At 43.1% G+C, this 24,732-nt stretch overlaps 1 protein-coding gene across 1 annotated transcript in view; it reads right to left on the bottom strand.

Moving 5' to 3' along the window:
* The window catches only part of LOC308288797 (low-density lipoprotein receptor-related protein 4-like), a gene marked incomplete at its 5' end in the record, with an annotated part of 110,807 nt that overhangs the window by 10,048 nt on the left and 76,027 nt on the right, over positions 1 to 24,732 (bottom strand). The window contains 14 exon segments of the mRNA XM_080730267.1: positions 314 to 617; positions 1,247 to 1,472; positions 10,817 to 10,979; positions 11,990 to 12,161; positions 12,954 to 13,040; positions 13,486 to 13,626; positions 14,319 to 14,450; positions 15,314 to 15,503; positions 15,892 to 16,093; positions 16,731 to 16,836; positions 17,198 to 17,279; positions 18,074 to 18,282; positions 20,633 to 20,758; positions 21,309 to 21,485. Of these exon segments, the coding sequence (XP_080586393.1) occupies positions 314 to 617; positions 1,247 to 1,472; positions 10,817 to 10,979; positions 11,990 to 12,161; positions 12,954 to 13,040; positions 13,486 to 13,626; positions 14,319 to 14,450; positions 15,314 to 15,503; positions 15,892 to 16,093; positions 16,731 to 16,836; positions 17,198 to 17,279; positions 18,074 to 18,282; positions 20,633 to 20,758; positions 21,309 to 21,485 (2,317 nt within the window).

Raw genomic sequence — 24,732 nt, 5'->3', positions numbered from 1 at the left:
ATTTGTACCATCTCCACGGGTACAAGCCCACTCTTGGGTACGTGTGCATACTAGGGATGGGACGATTATCGTTGTTACCGTTTATCGTGATAAAAAACACTCACAATCGTGGATCGTGGAGATGTAAATTTCTTGTGAAATTATCCTCGTCATGCACTGGGATCAATTCACCTTTTTCAATTCAATTTACCTTTTAACCCGATCTACAAGCTCACAACGCGTCGCGTTAATGACAAACGTTCCGCACCAGGATAATGGATGTTGGGGATATTTTACCTAGTGCACACCCAAGCATGTATGTATGCGTTTCTACCTGATAACATCCAGGGTGACGTCAGTATAGTAGAGCTTTCCATCCACACTGTCATAGTCCAGAGAGATGACGTTGTGCAGCTCTGGTATGGGCACGTGCACGTCCGTGTGGTCATTGGTGTCCAGGGAGATGCGGCGCACGCTGACGCGGTTGGAGAAGACCAGGTAGGTTTCCGGGGAGTCGTCGCACGACCTGCCGTCTCCCTTCAGCATGATGCCGGTGGGACAGGCGCAGGACGTGCCGTTAGGACGGGGCAGGCACAGGTGAGTGCAGCCCCCGTTCCTCCTGCCACACTTGTTGAAACCTGGAGAGGCCCAGGGGAGAGAGAGAGAGAGAGAGAAACAGAAAGGTGGGGAATGGGGAAAGAGAGAAATGAAATGCAATCCAAAACACTGATAAAGCAGACTTCCTTCTTCACAATGTAAAAATAAAAATAAACCTACAATAGCATATCCAAGTAAGCCAAAAAGAATTAAGAAAGCAAAGGGAATCATGTATAGTATTTTCCATTACCTGACCTGAAGCTACATTAGGGTAAATATAGTTTGGTAAGAAGTAAGACCAAACATTTGCAAGAACAACTATTACTTTTAAAAAGGGGAGCGTGTCGATATTTCGACATAACATTTTGTTCGACGTTCCATTTGTTCAACGCGGGTGAATGTTAACCTGGTGAAATGCTAACCTGCCGACGCTGGTGAATGCTATCCTGGTGAATGTAAAACCCTAACCCTAACCTCAGCAAATCTATGCCTAAACCTAACCCTAAAACCTAACCCTAAGTCAAAATAATGACCTGTAGAAATGTCTCCATTTCTTCATTTGACAAATGTGTTTCCATAACTGAAGTGTCTTTACTGATTAATGCACCGTCTCAAGTGAGCACTTTTTTACATTTTCACATAAAGTAACAACACTACTAGCCTGACTCACCCAGAGGCTTATCTCTGTCCACAGCCTGGATGTCCATCAGTCCTGGCAGGTTGGCCCGTACGGTGATGGCGTTGGCCCCGTTGATCTTGTCTGCTCGCTGGATGCTGCGGCTCTGCCAGTCCGTCCAGTAGATGTGGGGGCCCAGCAGGGTCAAGCCATATGGGTGCTGGACCGGAGACACCAGGGTATGCCGGTTCTGACCACTCAGATCAGAGGCCTCGATACGCTAGAGAATAGATTAGAATACAAACCAGTGTTGATTTTGACAGCACATTTTGATTTGGTTTTAGTCGTAGTCTTTTGAATAAAATGTAATTTAGATTTTAGTTGTCTGAATTTTTTTAGACTAGTTTTAGTTTACTAATACTAGTAAGACACCTCAGGGCGACAAGCGACCTCGCTCTAAAGGGCGAGGCTGCGCCATGACTTGGCCATCTGGAAATCTGTAGATATTGAGGAACATGTACACAGACTAGTAAGACGCCTCAGGGCGACAAGCGACCTCGCACAAGGTAACACCATGTCTTGGCCATCTGGCCAGTGATGTATATCGGACCAGTTACCCATATATGGAGACCCCTGATACCCATATATGGAGATCCATGTATTGTATATGGAGATATGCTGTGAGAGCCCAAACATGCTTACTCAGTTATTCAGTATGTGTAAGTCCTATGACGTTTATGTATTATACATACAATCCCTTTTATGCCCATACATGGAGATCCCTGTCTGTAGAACCAGCCAAACACATATAATAATAATAATAATAATAATGCATTTTATTTGAGGCGCCTTTCAAGACACTCAAGGTCGCCGTACAGGTTAAAAACAGTCATTAAAAACAGGCAGAAGAAAGCATACATCAACATGTTAATTACAAAATACACAATATCAAAACACGAATAAAAAATAGAACACTGAAAATAGTAATATAAATAATACATCATAACAAGAATCAATAGTAAAAGATAAGTGAGGGTAAGTGAACAGATAAAAAGGGGTGATGTGGGTGTGTTAAAGGGAGTAGGCCAGTTTAAACAGGTGAGTTTTGAGTTGAGATTTAAAAATGGTTATGGAGTCAGATTGTCGGATATGAGGGGGTAATGAGTTCCAGAGTCTAGGTGCAGTACAGCTAAAAGCCCTGGCACCCATGGTGCCGATGCGGGCACTGTCAGCAGGCACTGTCAGGAGCCCAGCTGAGGAGGAACGGAGGGGACGGGAGGGGACATAACCATGGAGAAGGTCGGAGAGGTAGGTGGGGGCGAGGTTATGGAGGGCTTTGTAAGTGAGGAGGAGGTTTTTGTAGTCGATACGGTAGGGAATGGGGAGCCAGTGGAGTTGGATGAGGATGGGGGTAATGTGGGCGGATAGTTTGGTACGGGTGATGATCCGTGCAGCTGAATTCTGAATGATTTGAAGTTTATGGAGTAGTGTGGTGGGTAGGCCAGAGAGAAGTGAGTTACAGTAATCGATGCGGGCATATGGGCTGTCTTGGCCATATATGGATTCTGTAAGTGTGGTATGTGGCTAATGTGACCTCCATATATGGGCATTCAAATATTAACTCATTTAGTGCCACCCAGTTCACCACTAGAGGGCGCCCAGTGGCCATAGAAAATCCCATAGAGATATGCTGGTATATGCAGAAGCCCTGCAGCCATGACTTGCCTGAACACTTTCCTTTGTGCATGTACAGGAAGAGGATGAAGTTAGCTTGAAGTTAGCTATTGGCTACCAAGCATTTTAGAAGCCTTATTTTCGTCAACTTAGCCATGATTAAACCTTGCACACCTCATGCATGGGAAAAAACAGAGAAGAATGAGCTCTAAAAAATCCAATGCAATCCTGGATTGCATTGGAGTGGATTTGTGCAGTTTGTTCACAGCTTTCAAACAAAAAAATCCGATTGGAAATCCGTTCAGGCATTCTTGAGATAATCGCCATTATGTTTTACATGTTATGTAAACAAACATGGCTGCCCTGTATGTTAGATGGGGTTGTATGGGGGTGGAACATGCAAAATCGCGATTGAAATCATGTTCACTAGATTTGATGGGGTCCAAAAAAAAAAAATCAAAAAAAAATTTTTCAATTTTTTTTTTTTTTATATCTAGTTCAGGATAGGCACTCTGGGATGCGATAATATATCCCGAACTAATTCGGGATAGGCACTCAATGAGTTAAGTCCTGCTAGATATGGGCTTAATATTGAGACTTCAGGGATCCCCATATACAGTATGGACATATAAGGGATTCTGCTTGTGTGGTTCCCCTGACACAGTGATGTCAGAGTGTGATGTCAGAGCAGCAAACCCATAGACCATAAAAACGCGTACACATCCAGACAGACAGACAGACAGACAGACAGACAGACAGACAGACAGACAGACAGACAGACGGACGGACGGAGACATGATGTGCCGTTTTACAAACTAAGCTGCGACCTTCAGTCGCAATTATTACGTCATCACACAATGACATCAACATCATCATCACGACCAACCTAATTGTCCTTTAAAAGTAAATGTCCAATTAACAAAGTGTCATTCAACAAATTGTTCTAACTGCGTATACCGATTTTTAACAATTTGTCCTGTAAATTAGTTTCACTGATTCAAGGTGGTTCTGCTGTGTGAAATGTTTCACTGGACGATACATTTGAAAGGAGGACCTAAAGAGTATGACCATGCTGCTGTGGTAGTCGGACACAAGCTGTACTCATTTGGAGGGATCAACAACTACCTTATCAACAATGGTCAGATTGAAGTCCACATCTTCCACACATTGGCTTTGCGTTGGAGGAAGTTGCCCCCAGTGACAAATGGAAGAGGACAAAGTCCCACTGAGGTTCCCTCCGGGTGCTATGGCCACACAGCTGTGCTGGTAGAAGAAATTGTCTACATCTGGGGAGGCTATCCTTGGTGCGATGTGCTTTATGCCTTTGATGTCGACACCCACAGCTGGTTCAAACCCAATGTTTCTGGGACTATTCCAGGAGCAAGGAACCACCACTCAGCCTGCGTCCTGGAGAAGGTCATGTATGTGTATGGAGGATACACCCAGCTGAATGTACACGTATATACCAATGACATGTACAAGTTGGACACCACCATAATGACCTGGTCTTTAATTAACACCACAGGACCTCCACCAGCTGTTTCAGCAGGTCACTCTGCCACCATCATCGGGACAAAGATGTTTGTAATTGGGGGCCATGGAGTGTTTGACACAGAGACCAACTGCTGGCTGAGCATGCCTTCTGGATTCCTTAGGCTAGCTGAACGTCATGATCATTCAGCCTTTGCCTACAATGGAGAGCTGTACATATTTGGTAGATGGATCGGGCACCAGCGCTTCAATGATCTGTGGAAATTCAGTCCAGAGACCTTTTTCTGGAAGCAGGTTGCGCCCAAGGGGAAATACCCCTGTAGGACGACTGATATGTGCTGTTCCATGGTGGGAGATTGTATTATCATCCATGGAGGATACAGAAAAAAACTCCCTTCTGATGACCTGTACATCCTAGACTTAAATCCCAGCCTGAAGATGTTATGCAAGCTAGCAGTCACTCAGCATGGTCTGGAGCTGTCTGAACTCCCACATAACATCAGGTGGGATCTGTCAACCATGACAGCAACAAACAGAAAAAAATGACATAGCCTACACCACAAACGCACGCGCTAGCGCACACATACACCCACAATATATAATAAATAAATAATACTAGTAAGACACCACAGGACGACAAAAGGGATAAACGGGATTCTGTTAGTGTGACTGATGGAAATGTAAAATCAGCTCTTAACACAGCTGCGTTTTTATTGTTTAATGTTTAATGTTTTGTAGTCTATTGTTTTTGTCGCTTTTTGTTACACGTTTGGAATTTGCAGCCGTTTGGCCACGGATAACTGCATTCCCTGTTGACGTTTCATTGCGCAATAAGATTCATCCTCTCAGTCCTCGTGTTAGGACTGATGCCCAGGCGCTGAAACGTAACTAGTTGGCGTTATATGCACAAATCCCTCCCAAGTTAGCAGTTTGCACCACAAATCCCTCCCGGTTGATCCCCTGGGATAACCGTAAGTTAGCAGTTTGCATGAATTTGCAATGTTAGGAGATTTTGGGGAATTTGCAATGTTAGGTAGGAGATTTTTGGTCAAGTGATATAACGCAACAATTCTCCCGGTTGATCCCCTGGGATAACTGAAGTTTGCATGAATTTGCAATGTTAGGAGTGGTTATTTTACCAATAATTGCTTTATGCTTACACGTCTTCGTTTTCGTCTCAGTCTTATCTTATTTTATTTATTTTTTATTTTCCGTCTCAGGCGACTCTGAGATGTTGAATACAGGAGCTTTTTATCTCAGCGCTCCCAAGAACATTTTTTTAGAAACATGACCATTCAAGCTAAAAAAGCCCCCTGCTCCGAGAAGCAGTGTTTTTTTCCGTGTAAAACCTGGACCCACACAGATGAGATGTTAATACCCTGACCCAATCATTTCCTGGAACATTTCAATGGATATGTGCGGAGCTGCGGAGAAATCGGACATTATTTGCCACTGGATGCCTTTCACTCACAACGCGATGGGACGCGTTGTGAGCTTGTAGATCTGCAAACCTCATTAGGAAGGAACAGACAACGCCGAACCTGGCTGGCACTGCCTTTCACAACGCGATGGGACGCGTTGTGAGCTTGTAGATCTGCTACGTGACTTTCATGGATTACAATGTCCCGAAAAGAACAAACACTCTTTTGACCCTGGGGGCGCCCCGAGATGATGGTACTATATATTTTGTTTACTTTTGACTAAGTACGACTTCTGGAAAAAAAAATCAAGTTCTGACCGACAAACCCTTTTATTAGTGTTAAATGTTTTTGATATATTGTCTGTCTAATCATCTCTAATCCCCTTTTCCTCCCCGGGTTACAACTATTATGAAAAAAAAAAGGGAAACTAAAAAATCAAACCAAATATGAAGTGAGCAGTGCTCATGCTTATCTCGCTTATGCTGCTGGCTTGCTGCTTGCCCGCGCTCGCTTGACCGATGCTTACATTTTGGTTTATGGTTTATTATTGTTGTATTTTGAAAAAAAAAACTATGAGGGGATTGCTGGAATTGCTCGATAATCTATGTTTTTATTTCATTTTTCTTATTTTCACTTTGAGAGGCCACAAGCCACTTCTCAGTCTCAGGGTGCCTATTTCAGTTTCTGTGTGACCTTGTGATGCTCCTAATAATGTAACACATCTTTTATGATATTTTATTCCAGCTTGTTTTGTCTTCCCACCACTCAAAAAGGGTCTCACTTTCTTTTTGTTTTTGTTCTAACTCACTTGCCTGGTTTGCAAAACTAGGAATTATTTACACATATGACTGTCTCTCTCTCTCTCTATAAAAAGGGATCTCATTCACTCTTGGTATGACTACACTCGTACTGATAACAACCAACGCTTGGGTTTATTTGAATGTTTATATATGATGCCCCTAACGTCTTAATAATTTTTTTTCTCCCTAATGTATTAATTCTTTTTCACCAATGTGGTAGGGATTATTTTTACTTTATTTATTTCATTTTAGGGGACAGGACGGACTCGACCTGGATAGACAGGTATCGTGGAAGGAACTCCACTAACTCGCTAACCAACTTGACTGACACTCAACTTGACGGACTGACGGTTTTATTTCAATTTTATTTTAGCCAGTTTAATTTCATGACTGTTTATTTTATTATAACCCATTTTCTCCTGTCCTACTGTTTTGTCGTGAAAACCGTTCCTCTTGCAGAGAACGTGTAAACAACTGACTTGCTTTCATTCCTTTCTAAAACAACTGATAGTCTGCTAGAAGACAGGCCTTCAAGGTCAGAGGGTCTGTGTGTGTGAGATTTATTATTTAGTAATCCTGTTCTTTTAAACCACATCTTATGGACATGAACCAAAAACATTTACTTTTACCATTCTTAACACATAAACTGCAGTATGGGTTAAGGATGGAAGAGGCCTAGCCCTGCTTTACTCAACCTTTAATTTCTCATGTTGGTTTATTTTTGGTAATACTTTATCCTCTTTACTTGAGTAAAAGCAGGCTGAGACGGTTCCAAAAACAATTTAGATGGCTGGGCTCCATTCAAACCTTCCCAGTCAAATTCCACAATTATTACAACCCTACTGGGCTTATACGGGATTACACATTAAAAAAAATAATAATAATAATAATGACATTATGATTATGTAAGGTGTTTCTATTTAATTTTTCTTATTTTTATTTCTTTAAAGTTTCATTCATTTTCTGGTTAGAGAGGCTTTAAACAGGCCTCGCTAACTATTGTATGGTACACTTCCCCCCTCACAGGCCTGGAAGCTCACTCTAACTCTGACAGTGAGCAGAGTCATTGTCCTTTACTGTACCTCGGTACCCTACTGTACCTCGGTACCATCTGTTTCTCATTTAACCATATTTTAACAAATTATCCTCCAAACAAAACAATTTTTGTCACACCCAATATTTTTGGCTGTGGCAAACGGGAGGGAATGTGTTTGGAGAATTTCATTTTCTGAATTCATATTTCATTTTCTGAATTCATATTTTATTTTCTGAATTCATATTTCATTTTCTGATTTCATATTTACATATTTCATTTTGTTTTCATCTCATTTTATTTCAGAATATATATATATTTCACTTTGCTTAACCATGTTTAAATCTGTTTACCCCTAACAGAACAAACTTAATACAATTTGACACAAATGGTGTCCCTTGGTGATGTATATCTAAAACAAATCAAACATGTCTATACCTAAATACACACAATGGTCTTAACTTCCATGTAATTCTGATGTTTATTCTATTTTTCAGACTTATCTATTTGATAGACGGTCCATATCTCTTCCCATGATCTGTGAGGAAGGATCATTTTTCGTGAGTACGAGGATTCAAGTCACCTGAGTTCCTATATCATTTTTGTTAATATTTACAGTTGTCTTGTCCCAAAATGCAACTCTCTTCTTTTGATAAGATCTCATAGCCTCGTCCTGGAAATGTTAAATACTGTCATATTAAGTGTATAAAACCTTACTGAAATGATGAGGACAGAGGTCCTATACCTTACTGTTGTGGAGTCAAAAAAGGTCCACCCTGGCTGGGACATATCGCGAAGGTCATAGGTCAAGCAAGGGAATGGACCATGACGCTCCACCACACTAATCAAATTTTCAAAATTCTACATTCGTCAATCTCAGGTGATGACTTCACCAAATAAATTAAAAAAAACAAAAATATATATATATATAATATATATATATATATATATATATATATATATATATTCTCTTTCATTAAATGCACTCTCTGTAGTGAACCCCACCATCAACCCAGGTGAGGCTGTGAAGAAACTTTGGAAAGATTCTAAATTTAGTGATAAAGTTTGTCATGGTGCGACAGGACAATGTTTGTTATTGATGGATCAAAGGTTTCCTTTTCCTATCAATATATTTTAAGGAACGTGTGATTTTCTCCTCTCTCTCATAAAAATATTCTAACTCATGTTAACTAAACGTTACAGGCCCCAAATTATAAGAGAAAATATCCTTGGTTTAATCTCAGACTGCCCTTTGACGCACTCCCCCTAATGATTCCAAATTATACAGTCCTTTATCTTTCATTATCAAAATATTTTCACCTTTGGTTGTATTCTGATTTAAATACCTTTAAAAGACTTAAATAACTTTGGAAATATACAGTTCTTTTGACTCTCCTCTTTAAAAAACTTAAAGCTATCGAAATGTTTTGACTTAAATTGTTCAATTATTATGTTCTGTTTCAAATACCTTTAAAAAAGTTTAACCCATGTTTTCTTCCCTTGTTGTTTATGCTGCCTTGACATTTAACACTTCAAATGCTATCTCAGGAGGGAATTGATAGTAAAATATGTTATTGTTGTTTAACATGGTATAGATACCATTTTCAGTGTCAATGTCATGATGTTTTCGAACAACTAACTAACGCAGGAGAATGACCACTGAGAGATGCCAATCAGGTCATTATGTACAGGACACGGGATAATGAAAAGCCAAAACATTCTACATCCTTGGCTTCTGAGTCCACGAGACTCAGTCACAACAACATCCCATCAAATCCATGTTATGTTTAATTGTCCAATCAGAATGTGACTAATGTATTCTGTAAACTCCATATATCTGTGAATCATTATGCTTTGTACTCAGAGATACTATGGGTGGCAATGCTCTCTACTGTACTTGTACAGTACCTACAATTTGAACTCTGACTAAACTTCAACACAAAACGGATTTACGCTGTGTGGTCTCATTTCTTGTGTGGAGTATTTTATTATGATTGGGGAAAACTGTTTATCCATATGGAATATGATTTTAAATCCCATCAGTGACATCACATCTGACATAACAGTGAAGCCAGAGCATAATGTCAGAGCGGCAAACCCATAGACAAGCGGTTCTGAAAATAGACAATCTACAAGCACACAACGAGTTGCAGACGCGTCTTTTTATCCCACGATTTTGCAACGGACTGACCTCATGCTTCCTTCAATGCATGAGTAGTCCAAGTTGTTTCTTTTCACCTGACAGGGGGGATTTCCCCGGGATGGACGTAGCGCGTGGAAAGAACACGTTATTCCAACCAGTTCCTTTCCCCTCCATCAAGCGCCCCGGCTGGCCAGGGGGAGGCATTATTGAGACCAGGATTACTGCATGTTTTTGTGAGGGTATCAACCCTAGGAGATACAGGGAGAACATGCAAACTCCACACAGAAAGGCCCTATCGCCGACCCCTAGCCTGACACTCAGCCTGAATTGACATTTCGTTTCACTTCATTATTCAGTCTGAGGTCGCTCCCGCCCAGGGCGATTGCTGGGATGGGCGTTGCCAAAGAGGCAGTCTTCTGCGATTGGTTCACCGTCTGACCAACACATGACGTAGTGTTGTTATGTGTGGCTGGCTAGTGGCTAGCCTGTTGCTTGCTAGTGCTACTTGCTAACCAAAGAAACAGGCAGAATAGGAGCACTACGAACTAGTAATCAAACACAACATAACATGCCTGCTACTGGTGTTTCATAGCGAGATCGATACGATCGCATTTTACCGCAATTTACTGCATTTTACCGCGATGCGTGGTACGGTACGGCGCCGGCGCTAGTTTACTTGGAAACACACATGAGTTCTGGGAAACCCCCACCCACGCTGATCACAAGACGCTGGTTCACGACGCTGATTCGCCGTACGGATTTTCGAACGAGGAAGGCCTCTTCAATGGGAGGAATTCTAGACCCCTGAATCGCCAAAACAAAAATTTAAAGGGGTGTGGCTAGCGATTCAGGGTCTGGAACTAGGCTAGCCGACCCCACCTAGGGTGTGGGCACTGATGACGCGGAGGGAGAAACACGCCCCCAGCACCCACAGCGTCCCACAGCGTCCCCCGGCGGGAATCGGACCTTCTAGCTGTGCGGCGAAGTGCTAACCACTGTGCCACCACTCAAGAGAATTCAAGCTCAGTGTGTGAAAAGACGTCTCTCTGGGTCATCACTAACCTCTGTATGGGCGTCGGCCCACAGCAGCTGTGAGCCTGCCTTGTCGATAGCCAGACCGTTGGGCCAGCCCAGGTTGTTACTGATGAGAACCTGGCGGTTGGAACCGTCCATCGCTGAGCGCTCCAGCTTGGCATTTTCTCCCCAGTCTGTCCAGTACATGTAGCTGGAAGAGAGACACGCAGAGGAATTAGAAGAAAAATAAATCTTGCAACCCTCCTCCTGGCTCTTATACTGTATGTCTTCTCACTGGATATATGAGAAAATATGGTAAATGGGACAGATCCATGTTGATGACATGACTGTAGAGATACTGTGTACCGATTTGCGTGATCCACACTGGTCTTGTAGATCGCCTATGTTTGCCGCGCGACACCGTCCGTTGTGCAATGCACTGTCTTTACTAGAGGAAAAGTGTGACGCGACACGACGTGATGTGACGTGACTGACTGACAGACAGACAGCCGGTGGAGGTTTTGATAGTAACTGTAATTACATGTATGGTCATTGGTCATGGCTTGTAGCATTGGTGTGCCCTTATGAGCCAGAGCCTGAGGTAGTAGGCTACTGTGGCAGGCAGGTTCTGTACAAATGACAGAGCCAATCTGCAAGCCCTCAATGCGCCGTCGCATCCACACTGCATTGTGGTCTTGTAGATCGCCTATGTTTGCCGCGAGACACCGTCCGTTGTGCAATGCACCGTCTTTACTAGTGTCTGAACAGTCAGGCACATACAGAGTTCTGTGTGGTGAATATGTACAAGATTTCTTCAGGATTCATTGGTTACGTGACACTGATCATAATCAATATATTATACATTAAGACAACAAGACTTTGTGATGTAAAGTAATGCAATATGGTATTATAGATCAGTGGTTCTCAACCTGTGGGTCGGGACCCCCAAGGGAGTCCCCAAATTGATTTGGGGGGTCCCCAGATGATTAACTTAATGTGAAACATTGTTTTCTCACTCAACAGTAAACAAACCAACATAAAGTTTAAGTTTATAGGGGGTATCTTCTAAAGTAACAATTTAAGGACCTTTCAATACCTCAAAAATGGCAGTTAAAATATGGTTATTTTGGGGGTCGTGGACAGAAAAGGTTGAGAACCACTGTTATAGATGTAGCATACAGGTGAAGGCCTGAGGAATATGGAGTGTGCCTGGAACCTCACCCCATCTCATGATAGAGAGCGATGGCCCGTGGACTGTCCAGGTTCTGCCAGATCAGAACCTTCCTCATGGAGCCGTCCAGGTTGGCCACCTCGATGCGGTTGGTACCCGTGTCTGTCCAATAGATCTTCCTGCCCACCGCGTCCACCGCCAGCCCATCGGTGGTCATCAACCCTGGGAGAGAGTGGGGATAGTATGAGACTAAAATGAGACATGCGAGACAAGATGGCGGTTGGATTCGAACATGGGTCCTCGACTCCTCGTGCTCACAAGGAGCATAGGTCTGTGAATGTAACTGTCTGTGAAAAATCTGGGAAATTTCAAGTGTGGCTGCACTGACGCGAGTCGCGAGGAATCCACCGGGAACTTAATTCCGTCTTACCATTTATTTTATATATTGTTATAACAGTGACAGTGATAACAGTGACAACAGTGTGACCAAAATCTTCCCTTTCCTGTTGTGCAAAACAAAAAGCAGGTTCACTTTTCTGGCAAAAGGTTCTCGGACAGAGAACAATAGTGTGTTGCCTATGGCAACCACGGTAATTACACAAACAGCGTTATTTACTATTTGTACATGACACAGCTCATTTAAGTTATGTACTATTTGTACATGATACAGCTCATTTAAGTTAAGTACTATTTGTACATGATACAGCTCATTTAAGTTATGTACTATTTGTACATGATACAGCTCATTTAAGTTATGTACTATTTGTACATGATACAGCTCATTTTAGTTATTTACTATTTGTACATGATACAGCTCATTTAAGTTATTTACTATTTGTACATGATACAGCTCATTTAAGTTATTTACTATTTGTACATGATACAGCTCATTTAAGTTATTTACTATTTGTACATGATACAGCTCATTTAAGTTATTTACTATTTGTACATGATACCGCTCATTTAAGTTATGTACTATTTGTACATGATACAGCTCATTTAAGTTGGCCTCACCAGTGAATACGATATCCTCATGGGCTGTTCCATTGATGTTGGCTCTGCTGACTTTCTTCAGTGTGCTGTCAGACCAATACACTTTACCTGCAGGGGGCGCCAAATGCACATATATTAAGGTCTGTATAGCGGTTTCCTACCTGGCTTCAATACAACACATGACCACACACACACACACACACACACACACACACACACACACACACACACACACGCACACACGCACGCACGCACGCACGCACGCACGCACGCACGCACGCACGCACGCACGCACGCACACACGCACACACGCACCCACACACCAGTGTTAATTTTTTCAGCAAATTTTGATTTAGTCTTAGTCTTTTGAATAACACACCACTTAGTCTTAGTCTTCTGAAATTGTTTTAGTCTAGTCTAGTCTTATCGACAAAATATCAAAATGTTGTAGTCTTTTAGTCTTAGTCGACAAAATTAGCACTGCCACACACAGAATCCCTCTTGTAAACGTCATGCCACATCCCAGATATGTGATACACACATACACACACACCTTCTTTGGGATCAACTCCAATAGCGATGGTGTTCTTCATAGAGCCGTTCACAGCCAGAACCACATCTGCAAAGTAGGGAATATCCAGAGACACCATCCTGATGTCTGTCCTCCGGGCAAACACCAGGAAACTGCTCATGCCTACACACACACACACGCACGCACATGAACACGCACATGAACACACACATGAACACACACACGCGCGCGCACACACACACACACACACACACACACACACACGCACACACGCACACCACAAATTCAAGATTACAAATTCAAATCTTGCTCAATGTACTTGACTATTACAGATGTTATGATGGATCATTTCTCATGGAAATACAGTATGGATGATATTGTGGGTAACTGACAACAAATGTACCTGAACAAAAGCTATAATATGATTGATTAATGACTATTATTTAGAAACACATGGCTTCCTGTATATCAAAGAAGCTTTAAGTAAGTTGATAACCACCAAAACAGTAATTTGAATAATGAGTGGCATTAAACAGAAGCTTACCCTTGAGTATTAACGACTTCTAAAGCCCATGGATATAGAATAGTATAAACAAACTACTGTAAAATATGTAATCCACTATAAGCATGACTATAATGTGTGGTGACACTGTACATTTATTTACAGTGGTTCTCAAAGTGGATTCCAGGGACTCTGTGGGTTCCTTTAAGGGGGTCTAAATTGACCCATACGAGTATGTACATAACTCTGACAGTGTACAAATGGAAACAAATGAACCCGTCAGGGTTCATTTGTTGAATGTTTGAGAAAGACTGATTTATAATGTTTATGACGTTAATTAATGAAGGTTTACCGTGAGTGCAGGTCTTTCCGTCCAGCTGCAGATTGATGCCGGTGGGACAGGCACAGCTGGAGGCTTTAGGAGCAGGAGCCAGGAGACAGAGGTGGCTGCAGCCGCCGTTATTCACCAAGCACGGGTTGTGCACTGCAGAGAAGACACATGAGATATGAAGACACATGAGACATGAAGACACATGAGACATGAGTTCACAGGTTGTCCCAGAACCCCCCTCCGCTGGACAGGGGTGACCGGGGCAAAGCAGAGGAGCAGCCTGTCTAGAGGACACAGGCGGGTTGACGGAGAAACACTGGCAGACACGCAGACACTGGCGAGACAGAAAGACACAGGAGACATTCCAGGAGCCTGGGGGGGGGGGATCCTCCTCACTAGGAAAACCCTATACATCACTCCCATCAGCGATGCTTCACCTTGGTATGAGCCCCAGGTGTTCTTCGCCCTCTGATCAGGGATCGGTTTAACCAGTCCCCCCATAATCCTTTTGTGTCATCGGACACCAAATATTAGCTTTTGGGAAGATGGGGAATGGAGAGGGGGGAGATTCTGTCTCTCGCCATGGCGGGAAAGCACATCATGGTGAGCCAGTTACCCGTTTCCAATGGTTACCCTGTATAGTATACAATCTTTAAGACTTTCATTGGATCCCAGCTCTTAGTTGCTCCACAACACCAGTACAACACAGCCTCCCACAATACTTCATCATAAGCTGTGTGCTTTTTCTATGTGTGGTACTGTAACTGTGGTCTCTGAATATACAGTATGTTACGGAACATACACTAGAAAAAAGGTGCACTAGAGTGAGTTCTGCATTGTCTGTAGTTAGTGTGGTTGCTGAAGGCAACACATTATGGTTCTAGCTGGCAGACACACACACACACACACACACACACACACACACACACACACACACACACACACACACACACACACACACACACACACACACACACACACACACACACACACACACACACACACAAGGGACAGACCTGTGGCTCGGTGCCGGTGGAACATGTGGATGTCCATGAGGTTCTCCAGGTTTTCGGCCAGCGTCTGGCGTCCCAGGCCGGTCAGTTTGTCAGCGCTCTGGATGCTCTTGGACTGCCAGTCTGTCCAGTAGAGCTTGTCCTCGTGCAGGGTCAGCCCGAAGGGGTGGGGCAACTGGCTGCCAATCAAAACCTACACAACAAATAATAACAAAAAAGAAAGTTGTGTGCTGAAACAAGTCAGAATTTGTGTTTATCTCGTGGTACTAATGTTCACTTTAAAAGGAGTAGTTCACCCCCAAAATGACTTTTTCTTTTGATTACTCATGCCATGGAGACTTGAATTCAATCATATTTGTTTGTTTTTTGTCGCATTCCTAAAGCAAAAATGTGATTACAATAAATGTACTCCCATTGAACTACTCCTTATATAGTACAACGTTCTGATGTTATTTGACTGTTACTGTCAACTGCATTTTAGGGCATTATATATAGATTATATATATAGATATATAGATTATCTACTATACTACATTACATTCTAAAAAGAAACAATTTTTTGCCTTCCTCTTATTTCTCACCTGTCTGTCAGAGCCGTCAAAGTTGCCATATTCTATGGTTTTCATGCCAGCGTCGGCCCAGTACAGGCGTTGGGTCTGGTAGTCGATGGCCAGTCCGTTGGGCCACGTCAGGTTGGACGATATGATCACGATGCGGCCCGACGCATCCATTCCTGCACGCTCAATTTTCGGGTTGGCGCCCCAGTCTGTCCAATACATGAAGCTAGAGGAGAATATTAACGAAAATGGTTTTGGTTCTTAGAAACGGCACACAGTCAGGGTTAATCTTTTTGTGGCCATGATGTCTTTTGTTTAAGCTTTGATATCATTACTTATTTGATATAATTTCCTTTTTGCCATTTTTCTCCCGAATTGAAATGGGTGATTATGCCAATTGCCAATTCCAAATTCCCTGTTCACCCTTGAAAATGGTGACCCTACTGGCTGATTTGTTAGGGAGGGTGTAAACTACTGCTGCAATAAGCCGCCAGTCTACTTCTTTTCATCCAACAGTGAGGCGTTGCACCGTGAGGAAGTAATTGACAGAATGATGAAGTCCAGCAGTACATCGAATTAAAAACCCCAAATGGATGACACAACACAAAACAAAAACCCAAAGGCTTGTTCCCATTGTGGAACAATGCCATACAAACAACGGAACAAACAGTGCAACAAACAACACATGAGCCAAAGTGTTTTTTGGAACGCATGGCCAAGCCAGATGCACCGCCGGAGGATTCAAAACCCTGGTCTTACTCTCAACGGAGGGAGGTGCAGAGGAACTTCACCCCTGAGCCACCCCGGATGCCCTATTTCATAACTTTTTATATGGAATTAATGGTCAGGTATGTGTCTCTTACCCCCCAATAGGGTCTACGACGATGTCCCTGGGCCGATCCAGGTTCTCCCATATCAACACTGTCCGCATGCCTCCGTCTGCGTTGGACACCTCGATGCGATCTGTACCTAATAAAACACACAATCACATGCACAGTTTTACCCATCCAGGTCTACATGATCTGTACCTAATAAAACACACATTCACATGCACAGTTTTACCCATCCAGTTCTAAACCACTGCCAACGTGAACGTCAACTCTGTATTTTATTGTGAATATCTAGCAGTGGTGGAAAGCAACTAAGTACATTTACTCAAGGACTGTACTCAAGAACAATATTGAGGTATTTTTTTTTCCTTTACTGGAGTATTTCAATACTTTTGTACTTTTATATTTTGAATTCCGGACTTTTACTTGTAACAGAGTACAGAGTACAATGTAGTACTTTTTACACCAGTGATATCTAATACAGCAGTATGAGCGTTTACCAGCATCAGTCCAGTACAGCTTGCTGGTCACCCAGTCAATAGCCAGACCCGCTGGACTCTCCAGGCTGGTGTCCACCACCACCTGAAACACAAACACACACGCACACGCACACAGAAACAATGAATGCCATGTCAACTCCACTCTGAGAGGAGTGGTTTGCTGCTGTGATTTCACACTCTCCCCAGTAGGTGGGGCCATTGCAAAGTCTTACATTCCTATATTTTTCATCTTCTCCCATCAAAGCCTGGCTGTTTGGTTTTTCAAGGATCAAAGTTCAAAACACAAAATTATTTAATAATTAGTAACTTTAGTAATTAATTTCATTAGTAGCAGATATACAAGCAGCTATACAAGCTTGTAGATCTGCTATATATATAATTTTTTTTTTGGCAAATCTTTGTATATACTGTATCTTTTTTAAAGCAAACATTTGTAACTCAAATATTTGTTTCTGGGGGTCCCCGATACAAGATATTTTGAGATGGGGGTCCACAGCCAAATACATGTAATTTTGGGGAACCGCTGATGATAGAAACGTGTTTAAAAAAAAAAAGCAGATCTATGGCTCCCCCAGAGTTAGTGTGGAAGAGTCCTTGAGCAAGACTCTGAACCCCTAGATGCTCTCGGTGAGCAAGTTGGTGCTTTGCATGGTTTCCTCTGCCATCGGTGTATGAATGTGTGGTTGAATGGGTGAATGTAATGCACAATCTCTGTAAAGCGCCTTGGATGAAGGCGCTATATAAATGCACCATTTAAAACAAATTAATGGGTTAATAAAGCTGTACTACTGACCTCCTGCAGCGCCTTGGATGAAGGCGCTATATAAATGCACCATTTAAAACAAATTAATGGGTTAATAAAGCTGTACTACTGACCTCCTGCTTGGTTCCGTCCCATTGTGCCCTGTTGATGGAGTCTGTGGTGACGTCCGTCCAGTAGATGAAGCCCTCCTTGGCGTCCCAGTCCAGGGCCACGGCGTTGCGCACGTCGGCCAGCGGGATGACGTCGTCGGACATGTCCTCCGTGTCGAAGCTGACTCGTCGGATGTCCGTCCTTCGGGCAAAAAGCAGGAACTTGTCAAGACCTGATTAAAGACCAAAGGTCTTCTGTCAGTGCTCTAGGTTCAACAATGGGGGGGGTGGGGGGTGTCAGCATTAACACACAGCACAACAACAACTAACAGAATAAAATAGTCAGAGCCCTGGTTAAGCGATCAGAAAACGAGGGGCGTTGCGCTACTTTGAAAACACGCTGTACTGTTTTATTTGTATCAGGAGTCTTGATTTATTAACTCTCACTGCTAAAACAAAGTGCAAAACACTGACATCATCAATTAGCCTCGTAAGAGATGGATGGAGAATTACATTGTGTCATTGCTATAGAAAAGTTACTTCATTTAAATGTGCAAACCTTCTCTCACAATTAACGAATTCACTCTGTACACTCAATTCAAAACAGATGAATTATGTTTTCCAAGGACTACGAGGAATTACAAGGAACATTCTACTTCCGTGGAATACAATTTCTTTATGTTTTTTGTGGATATTCCCCTTTAGTTTACATTATATTAGCTAACCATTAATATGCAGATTCACCTATCTGGAAACTGGGTTACCCTCATATGCCTTAACCCTAAAGGCCCGTCCCCACTAAGCACAATCCTACTATAAATTAACTAAATAAATGTAGCCTTCGGCGTGCACATTCCTCTGTAAAGCTCTGCTCTCCTGACAAGCCATGGAATGGTTCCAGATTACACAGAATTCCACTGCCAGGGACAGAGACTACAGTAAAGTCACGTCATGATATAATTATTATCCCTATTGCAGCTTCTCTACAGCACTGGTTCCCAAACGGTGGGTCGGGACCCATTTGTGGGTCGCAGACAGATTTTTATGGGTCCCTTTGTTTTTAAAATTATTACTATTCCAAATATTTTCAATAAACATTCACAAAAAAGCTAAATTTTTCATGAATTAAAAACAAAATTCAATAATTATTTCAGTAATTTCATGAAGAAATCAATGAAAAATCAATGAAATTCCATAAATTAGAACACAGTAGTGAAAATAGCCGATCCACAAGCTCACAACGTGACGTGAAGCAAAGCGACGTGAGCTTGTAGATCTGCTGTTTTCACTAGTTTGGGTCCCGGACATACCTTTTAACTCTCTTTTGGGTCTTGACATGTTAGTTTTAGACTTCGACTTAAAATATGTCACTGTGATTAATTATGTTTAGGTCTCAGTTAGAACTGGTGTGTAGCCACATATCCAGAGGTCCGTGGCAAGAACCTGACATTCAGAGAGTGGGCCTCTTGTGGCCTCTCTAAACTCTAGGCCAGGGGTTCCCAAACTTTTTTGTCTCAGGACACCCCATGAATATTTTTTTAATCCGAGGCACCCCTACATTATATATTTTTTTCCTTGTATGTCCAAAACCGTTCGTTTTGTATTTATCACCTATAAAATGTACTACCGGTAAACTAGTGAAAACAGCCGATCTACAAGCACACAACGCCTCGCATCGCGAGGCGTTGTGTGCTTGTAGATCGGCTGTTTTCACTAGTTTTGTGCGACAGTCTTGTATGATGAAGCTTTACCAAAAGACGTATACATTTGAAACTTGGAGATACGAGGTTTTTGCCCGACAGTGACAATATTTTAGCGATTAAGTTGCGAGGAAAACGTTGAGATAATAGCCATTTTGGTTAGAACTGACTGAAAATAACTTATATCGCAGCACCCCTGGACTGCCATCGCAGCACCCCAGGGTGCCCCATCACCCACTTTGAAAACCCCTGCTCTAGGCTGAAGACCAAAGGTGATCCAGCCTTTGCTTTCAGTGGGAAAAGGCCTTGACTGAGGACCTTAGGCTGGCACTGTGATCTTACAATAACATCATACAATACAATTTAGAGGACACGTTTTAAGTATTACCGGTGGAACGGGTATTGCACAACCAGCTGACCTATGTTATTTAACAGCATCATGTTCTCATTAGATCACTGGTTCCCAAGCACTGGGTCGGGACCCATTTGTGGGTCGCGGACACATTTGTATGGGTACCTTCATTTTTTGTTTCCTACATTTCGCTTTTTAAATGATTATTATTTCAAAACATTTTCAAAAAACATTCCCAAAAAAGCAATTCTTTTTTTCATGAATTCGAAACAAAATGTAAATGTATTTTCAGTAGTCTCATGAAGAAATAAAAGAAAAATCAAAGATTCCATGAATTAGTAGTGGAAATAGCCGATCTACAAGCTCACAACGCGGCGCGAAGCGACGCGTTGTGAGCTTGTAGATCTGCTGTTTTCACTAGTTTGGTCCCGGTGCAAACTTTTGGGTCTCGACCTAAAACGTTTGGGAACCACTGCTCATTAGACAACAAGGTTTTTCATTGTGTAAAGTTTGTGAGGTTGATCAACTCACTTCGGGCACAGTTGTAGTGGTCCACCTTCTTGAAGCCTGTAGGACAGGCACAGGTATAGGTCTTGTTGCTGGGGAGACAGAGGTGGCTGCAGCCCCCGTTGTTGTTCCCACAACGGTTGCGACCGCCTAGAGGAAAAACACAAAGTTGGGGGAAATTAAGTGTGTTTATTTATTGATTGATTGATTGAATACAATTACGATTGACACTTTAAGCATTTAGCAGACGCTCTTAATCCAGAGAGATTTACAATAAGCAAGGTGATACATCAGTACATCAACATTGTAACAAAGAAAACAACCTAATTGGGAAACATGATGTCACACTTCAGGATGACATAATGTTTCAGACTATAAATGCAAGAATGGGAACTAGCAAGAACAGTTGTGTGAATAATACCATACCAGTTGTGTGTAATATACCAGTTGAGTATTAAGATCAAGTTAAGTGTTAAGAAACCTTCCCGACAACCACCAACTCTTTGCGTTGCGAGGCGTTGTGAGCATGTAGATCGGCTGTTTTCACAATAGAACCGTGTTGGACAAAATGTAATGCCTCAACTCTTAGTGCTCGTCAGGGTGGGGGGGTCTCCAGTTAAAATATGATTATTTTGGGGGTCGCGGCCTGAAAAGGTTGAGAACCACTGCTTTACACCACTGAGTGTGTGAATGTACCAACCTAGAGGCTGCCTCTGGGGGTGCAGCGTGTGGATGTCCATAGGGAAGTGCAGCTTGTTACGGATGATCTCCTGGTTCTTGCCGGTGAACTTGTTGGCGCTGTTGATGCTCTTGGTGTGCCAGTCCGTCCAGTAGAGGCTGTCCTCAAACACGGTGATGGCAAACGGGTGGGGCAGGCCTAGAGGGACCAAGAGAGCCACATAACTCTGAAAAATGTAAACTGTACATGGCAGCAGTAACCAAAAACCATTAAGAAGCTCAAAACCTGCTCTAAACTACGCAATGACAACATTTTGTAATTTTGTAAGTTGTAATTGCATGTATGACAGTTTTTTTGGTCTACCTATGTTATTGTTTTTCTAGATTGATATTCCTATGCATTTGTTATATTGTTAATGTACTAACATATTATCTTGCTTATTATAGTGATGTGTATTACCTGCTTATTGTACGTCGCTTTGGATTAAATGCGTCTGCAAAATGCCTAAACTGTAACTGTAAACTAATTATCAGCAAAGTAAATCAGCATAAACTGGCGACATGCTCCAATTTACAGTTTCAGATTAGATTAAAATAACAAAAAATGTTTGGATTGGCCTACATAAAAAAGCAGGGGGATGTGAGTGTGAAATTTGGCGCAGTGCAGAACCGCTTTCCATGCAGCTCTGCGGGCTTGGCCGATGTCGCAGCCTCCTTTGTGTCAGATCAGAGCTGCTTTCACTTATGTCCATGTCCCATCTCTGCCTGTTGCTAATTAGGTTAGCCTCGTGCGCTAGGCTAAACCAGAGGAGAAGACATGCACTTTGTGGCTTCCCTCTTAGGAACGGAGCCTTCTCCATCTCTAGGAACTTGAAAGGGGGATCAAACGCATCGGCATGTAATAAAAGAGTAACTGAGGGGTGCTCCTCGCAGATTGATCTTTGTGGGCCGCGTCTGCCCACACTCATCTAAACCTCTTCTCTCTGCTCAATCCCTCCGGTGGCCTCTGCTCTGTCGAGAGTGCTGAACGGGGTGGGAAAAAAAGTGATTTTGGCACACTTTTATTTCTGTTGCCGCTGCAGCGCTGGGCTTGTGTGGCGAGGCAGCTGGGAGCAAGAGCTTTTAAAACAGGACTTCTGGTTTAATGACAGTGTTTTACAGCGGAGTGTAAAAGTCAAGTGGTAAATGGCCGGAGCAGGAGAGGGAGAGAGAGACGAGAATGATAGTGTTGTGGAGCTGTGTGTGTGTGTGTGTGTAGTACTGTAAATGTGATGACACACCTTGAGCGTATAATATTTAATAGCCATTTCTAATATTACTTAATCTTTTCGTGGCTCGTCTCCTAAGAGTGACTTTGTACGTACAGTATGTTACTATCTATGTTACTCTGTCCGTAGCATGAGCTGCACTGTTGAGCAGGCCAGGCACTCACACTCACACTAATTAGTTAGGAAACCTAACTTCTAAATGAACTGCTCACATCCACCGCTCACTTCAAACATGGGTTTGATTTTTAAGAGTCAGCCAAGACAACGGAGGCACCCCCATGGCACTGTTAAAAAAAAAAAAAAACTCCTACTCCACCCCATCCATCCATCTACCCAGCATCCTACTTGTCCTCGCCAAAGAGTCCAGGTGTGTGTAAGGAGATAGTGGCTGAATAGGGGACTGTTTTTCTGATCTTATCCCGATGGGGATGCATGGTGTGTGTGTGTGTGTGTGTGTGTGTGTGCGTGCGTGCGTGCGTGCGTGCGTGCGTGCGTGCGTGCGTGCGTGCGTGTGTGTGTGTGTGTGTGTGTGCATGTGTGTGTGTGTGAGGGGGCTAAGAACAGTGGACCCTCTTCCCTCTCTGTTGGCTATAGGTGGAGCAGAGTGTGTGTTAGTACAGCGTTCCCTCCTTTCTCTTTTGTCTTCCTCTTTCCATCCGCGCGCAGCTGCCTCTCCACCTGCCTCGTCATCATCACGACCCCATACCTCTTACTGTCAGTGGCGTCAGTTCAGCAAAAGCTAAGGTATGGCAACATGACTGGTGTCTTGCACGCGTGCCAAGGCGCGCATGCAAGACACTAAACCTCTCGAGTATACCTGCCTGAACTAACTTCGCAGGCTTTGCATGCTACGTATCATTCATGATGAATTTATTTTAAGAAGTACATTGTTTCCCCCCTGGAGCCAAGGTATGCCAGTTGCCATACCTTGCCATACCCAATTGACGCTTCTGCTTACTGTCCCTCCCACTGTGCACACTGGCAGGTCCCTTATTTTTCTGTTGTCCTTATCGACGGCACACCTTTGCTGTGCAGCATGCATGTGCAGTAGGCGTGCACACACACACACCATCGAGGTGCACAGGTGTGCAGGCGGGATAAGGGCATCAACCCCCCCACCCCCCCAACACCCATCTGTCCTTGAGGCCCCAAAGACGGAAAAAACTGGCACATGTCCAGTTATTGCGCACTCAACACACACACACATATACACACACAATGTCCATTTGCTCAAAATACTGAGAGCAGACGTGTAAACACGAGTACACGACACGTACACATAAAACACATGCATGCCCAGCCATAAAACACAAGACCCCCACCCCACCCAACACACAGCCCATTTGCTCTGCGCCGTTGTCTGAGCAAACACACGGTTCTGCTGGAGGGACAGGGGCAATTACAGCCTTTTATCCTGAGAGCACACATCATTAAGGGCCTGTGGCATAGCCCCCTCTCCCCCATCTCAAACACACACCCCCACCCACCCTGCGCTCTCATCATCCCCCCCCCCCCCCCCCCCCCACACACACACACACACTCACCCCTTCTCTGCCCAAGTCCTTCGCTCTTCTCCAGTGGTGTAAAGTAACTAAGTACATTTACTTAAGTACTGTACTTAAGTACAATTTTGAGGTATTTATTTGTACATGAGTACTTCCAATTTCCAATACTTTTACTTCTACTCCACTACATCTCAGATGTCTCCAAATATTGTACTTTTATTCCACTACTATTATTTGAAAACGTTAGTTACTAGTTACTTTACAGATATCAATTATAATATGATAAAACATACATGAATCACTTGTAGTCCTATTTTATACGTAGGAAATTTGAAAATAGCTGATCTACAAGCTCACAACGCATCGTGACGCGTTGTGAGCTTGTAACATTTTAGTACTTTTGCTTTTGGTACTTCAAATAGTGCGACGGATCCGGAGGGACAAAGCTAGTTCGGTTGACGATCACATGGTGCGCGCCCCCCTCGGTTGTTACCGCACCACTCCACTGCTCTCTTCAATCACACAGGAGAAGAGAAGCACACACACACACACACACACACACACACACACACATTTTCGATGGCTCCGTGCACATGGCGCGTGCCCATTGTACGTTCCGCGTCTCCCGTTCACGGCCCGCCGAAAGCCTTTCTTTCGCACGGAGAAGAAGAAA

The sequence above is a fragment of the Nannobrachium achirus genome (genome assembly GCF_963921795.1).
Source record: "Nannobrachium achirus genome assembly, chromosome: 7".
Classification (NCBI taxonomy): Eukaryota; Metazoa; Chordata; class Actinopteri; order Myctophiformes; family Myctophidae; genus Nannobrachium; species Nannobrachium achirus.
Note: the sequence above shows the minus strand (reverse complement) of the source record. Positions and strands in the feature narration are given on the sequence as shown.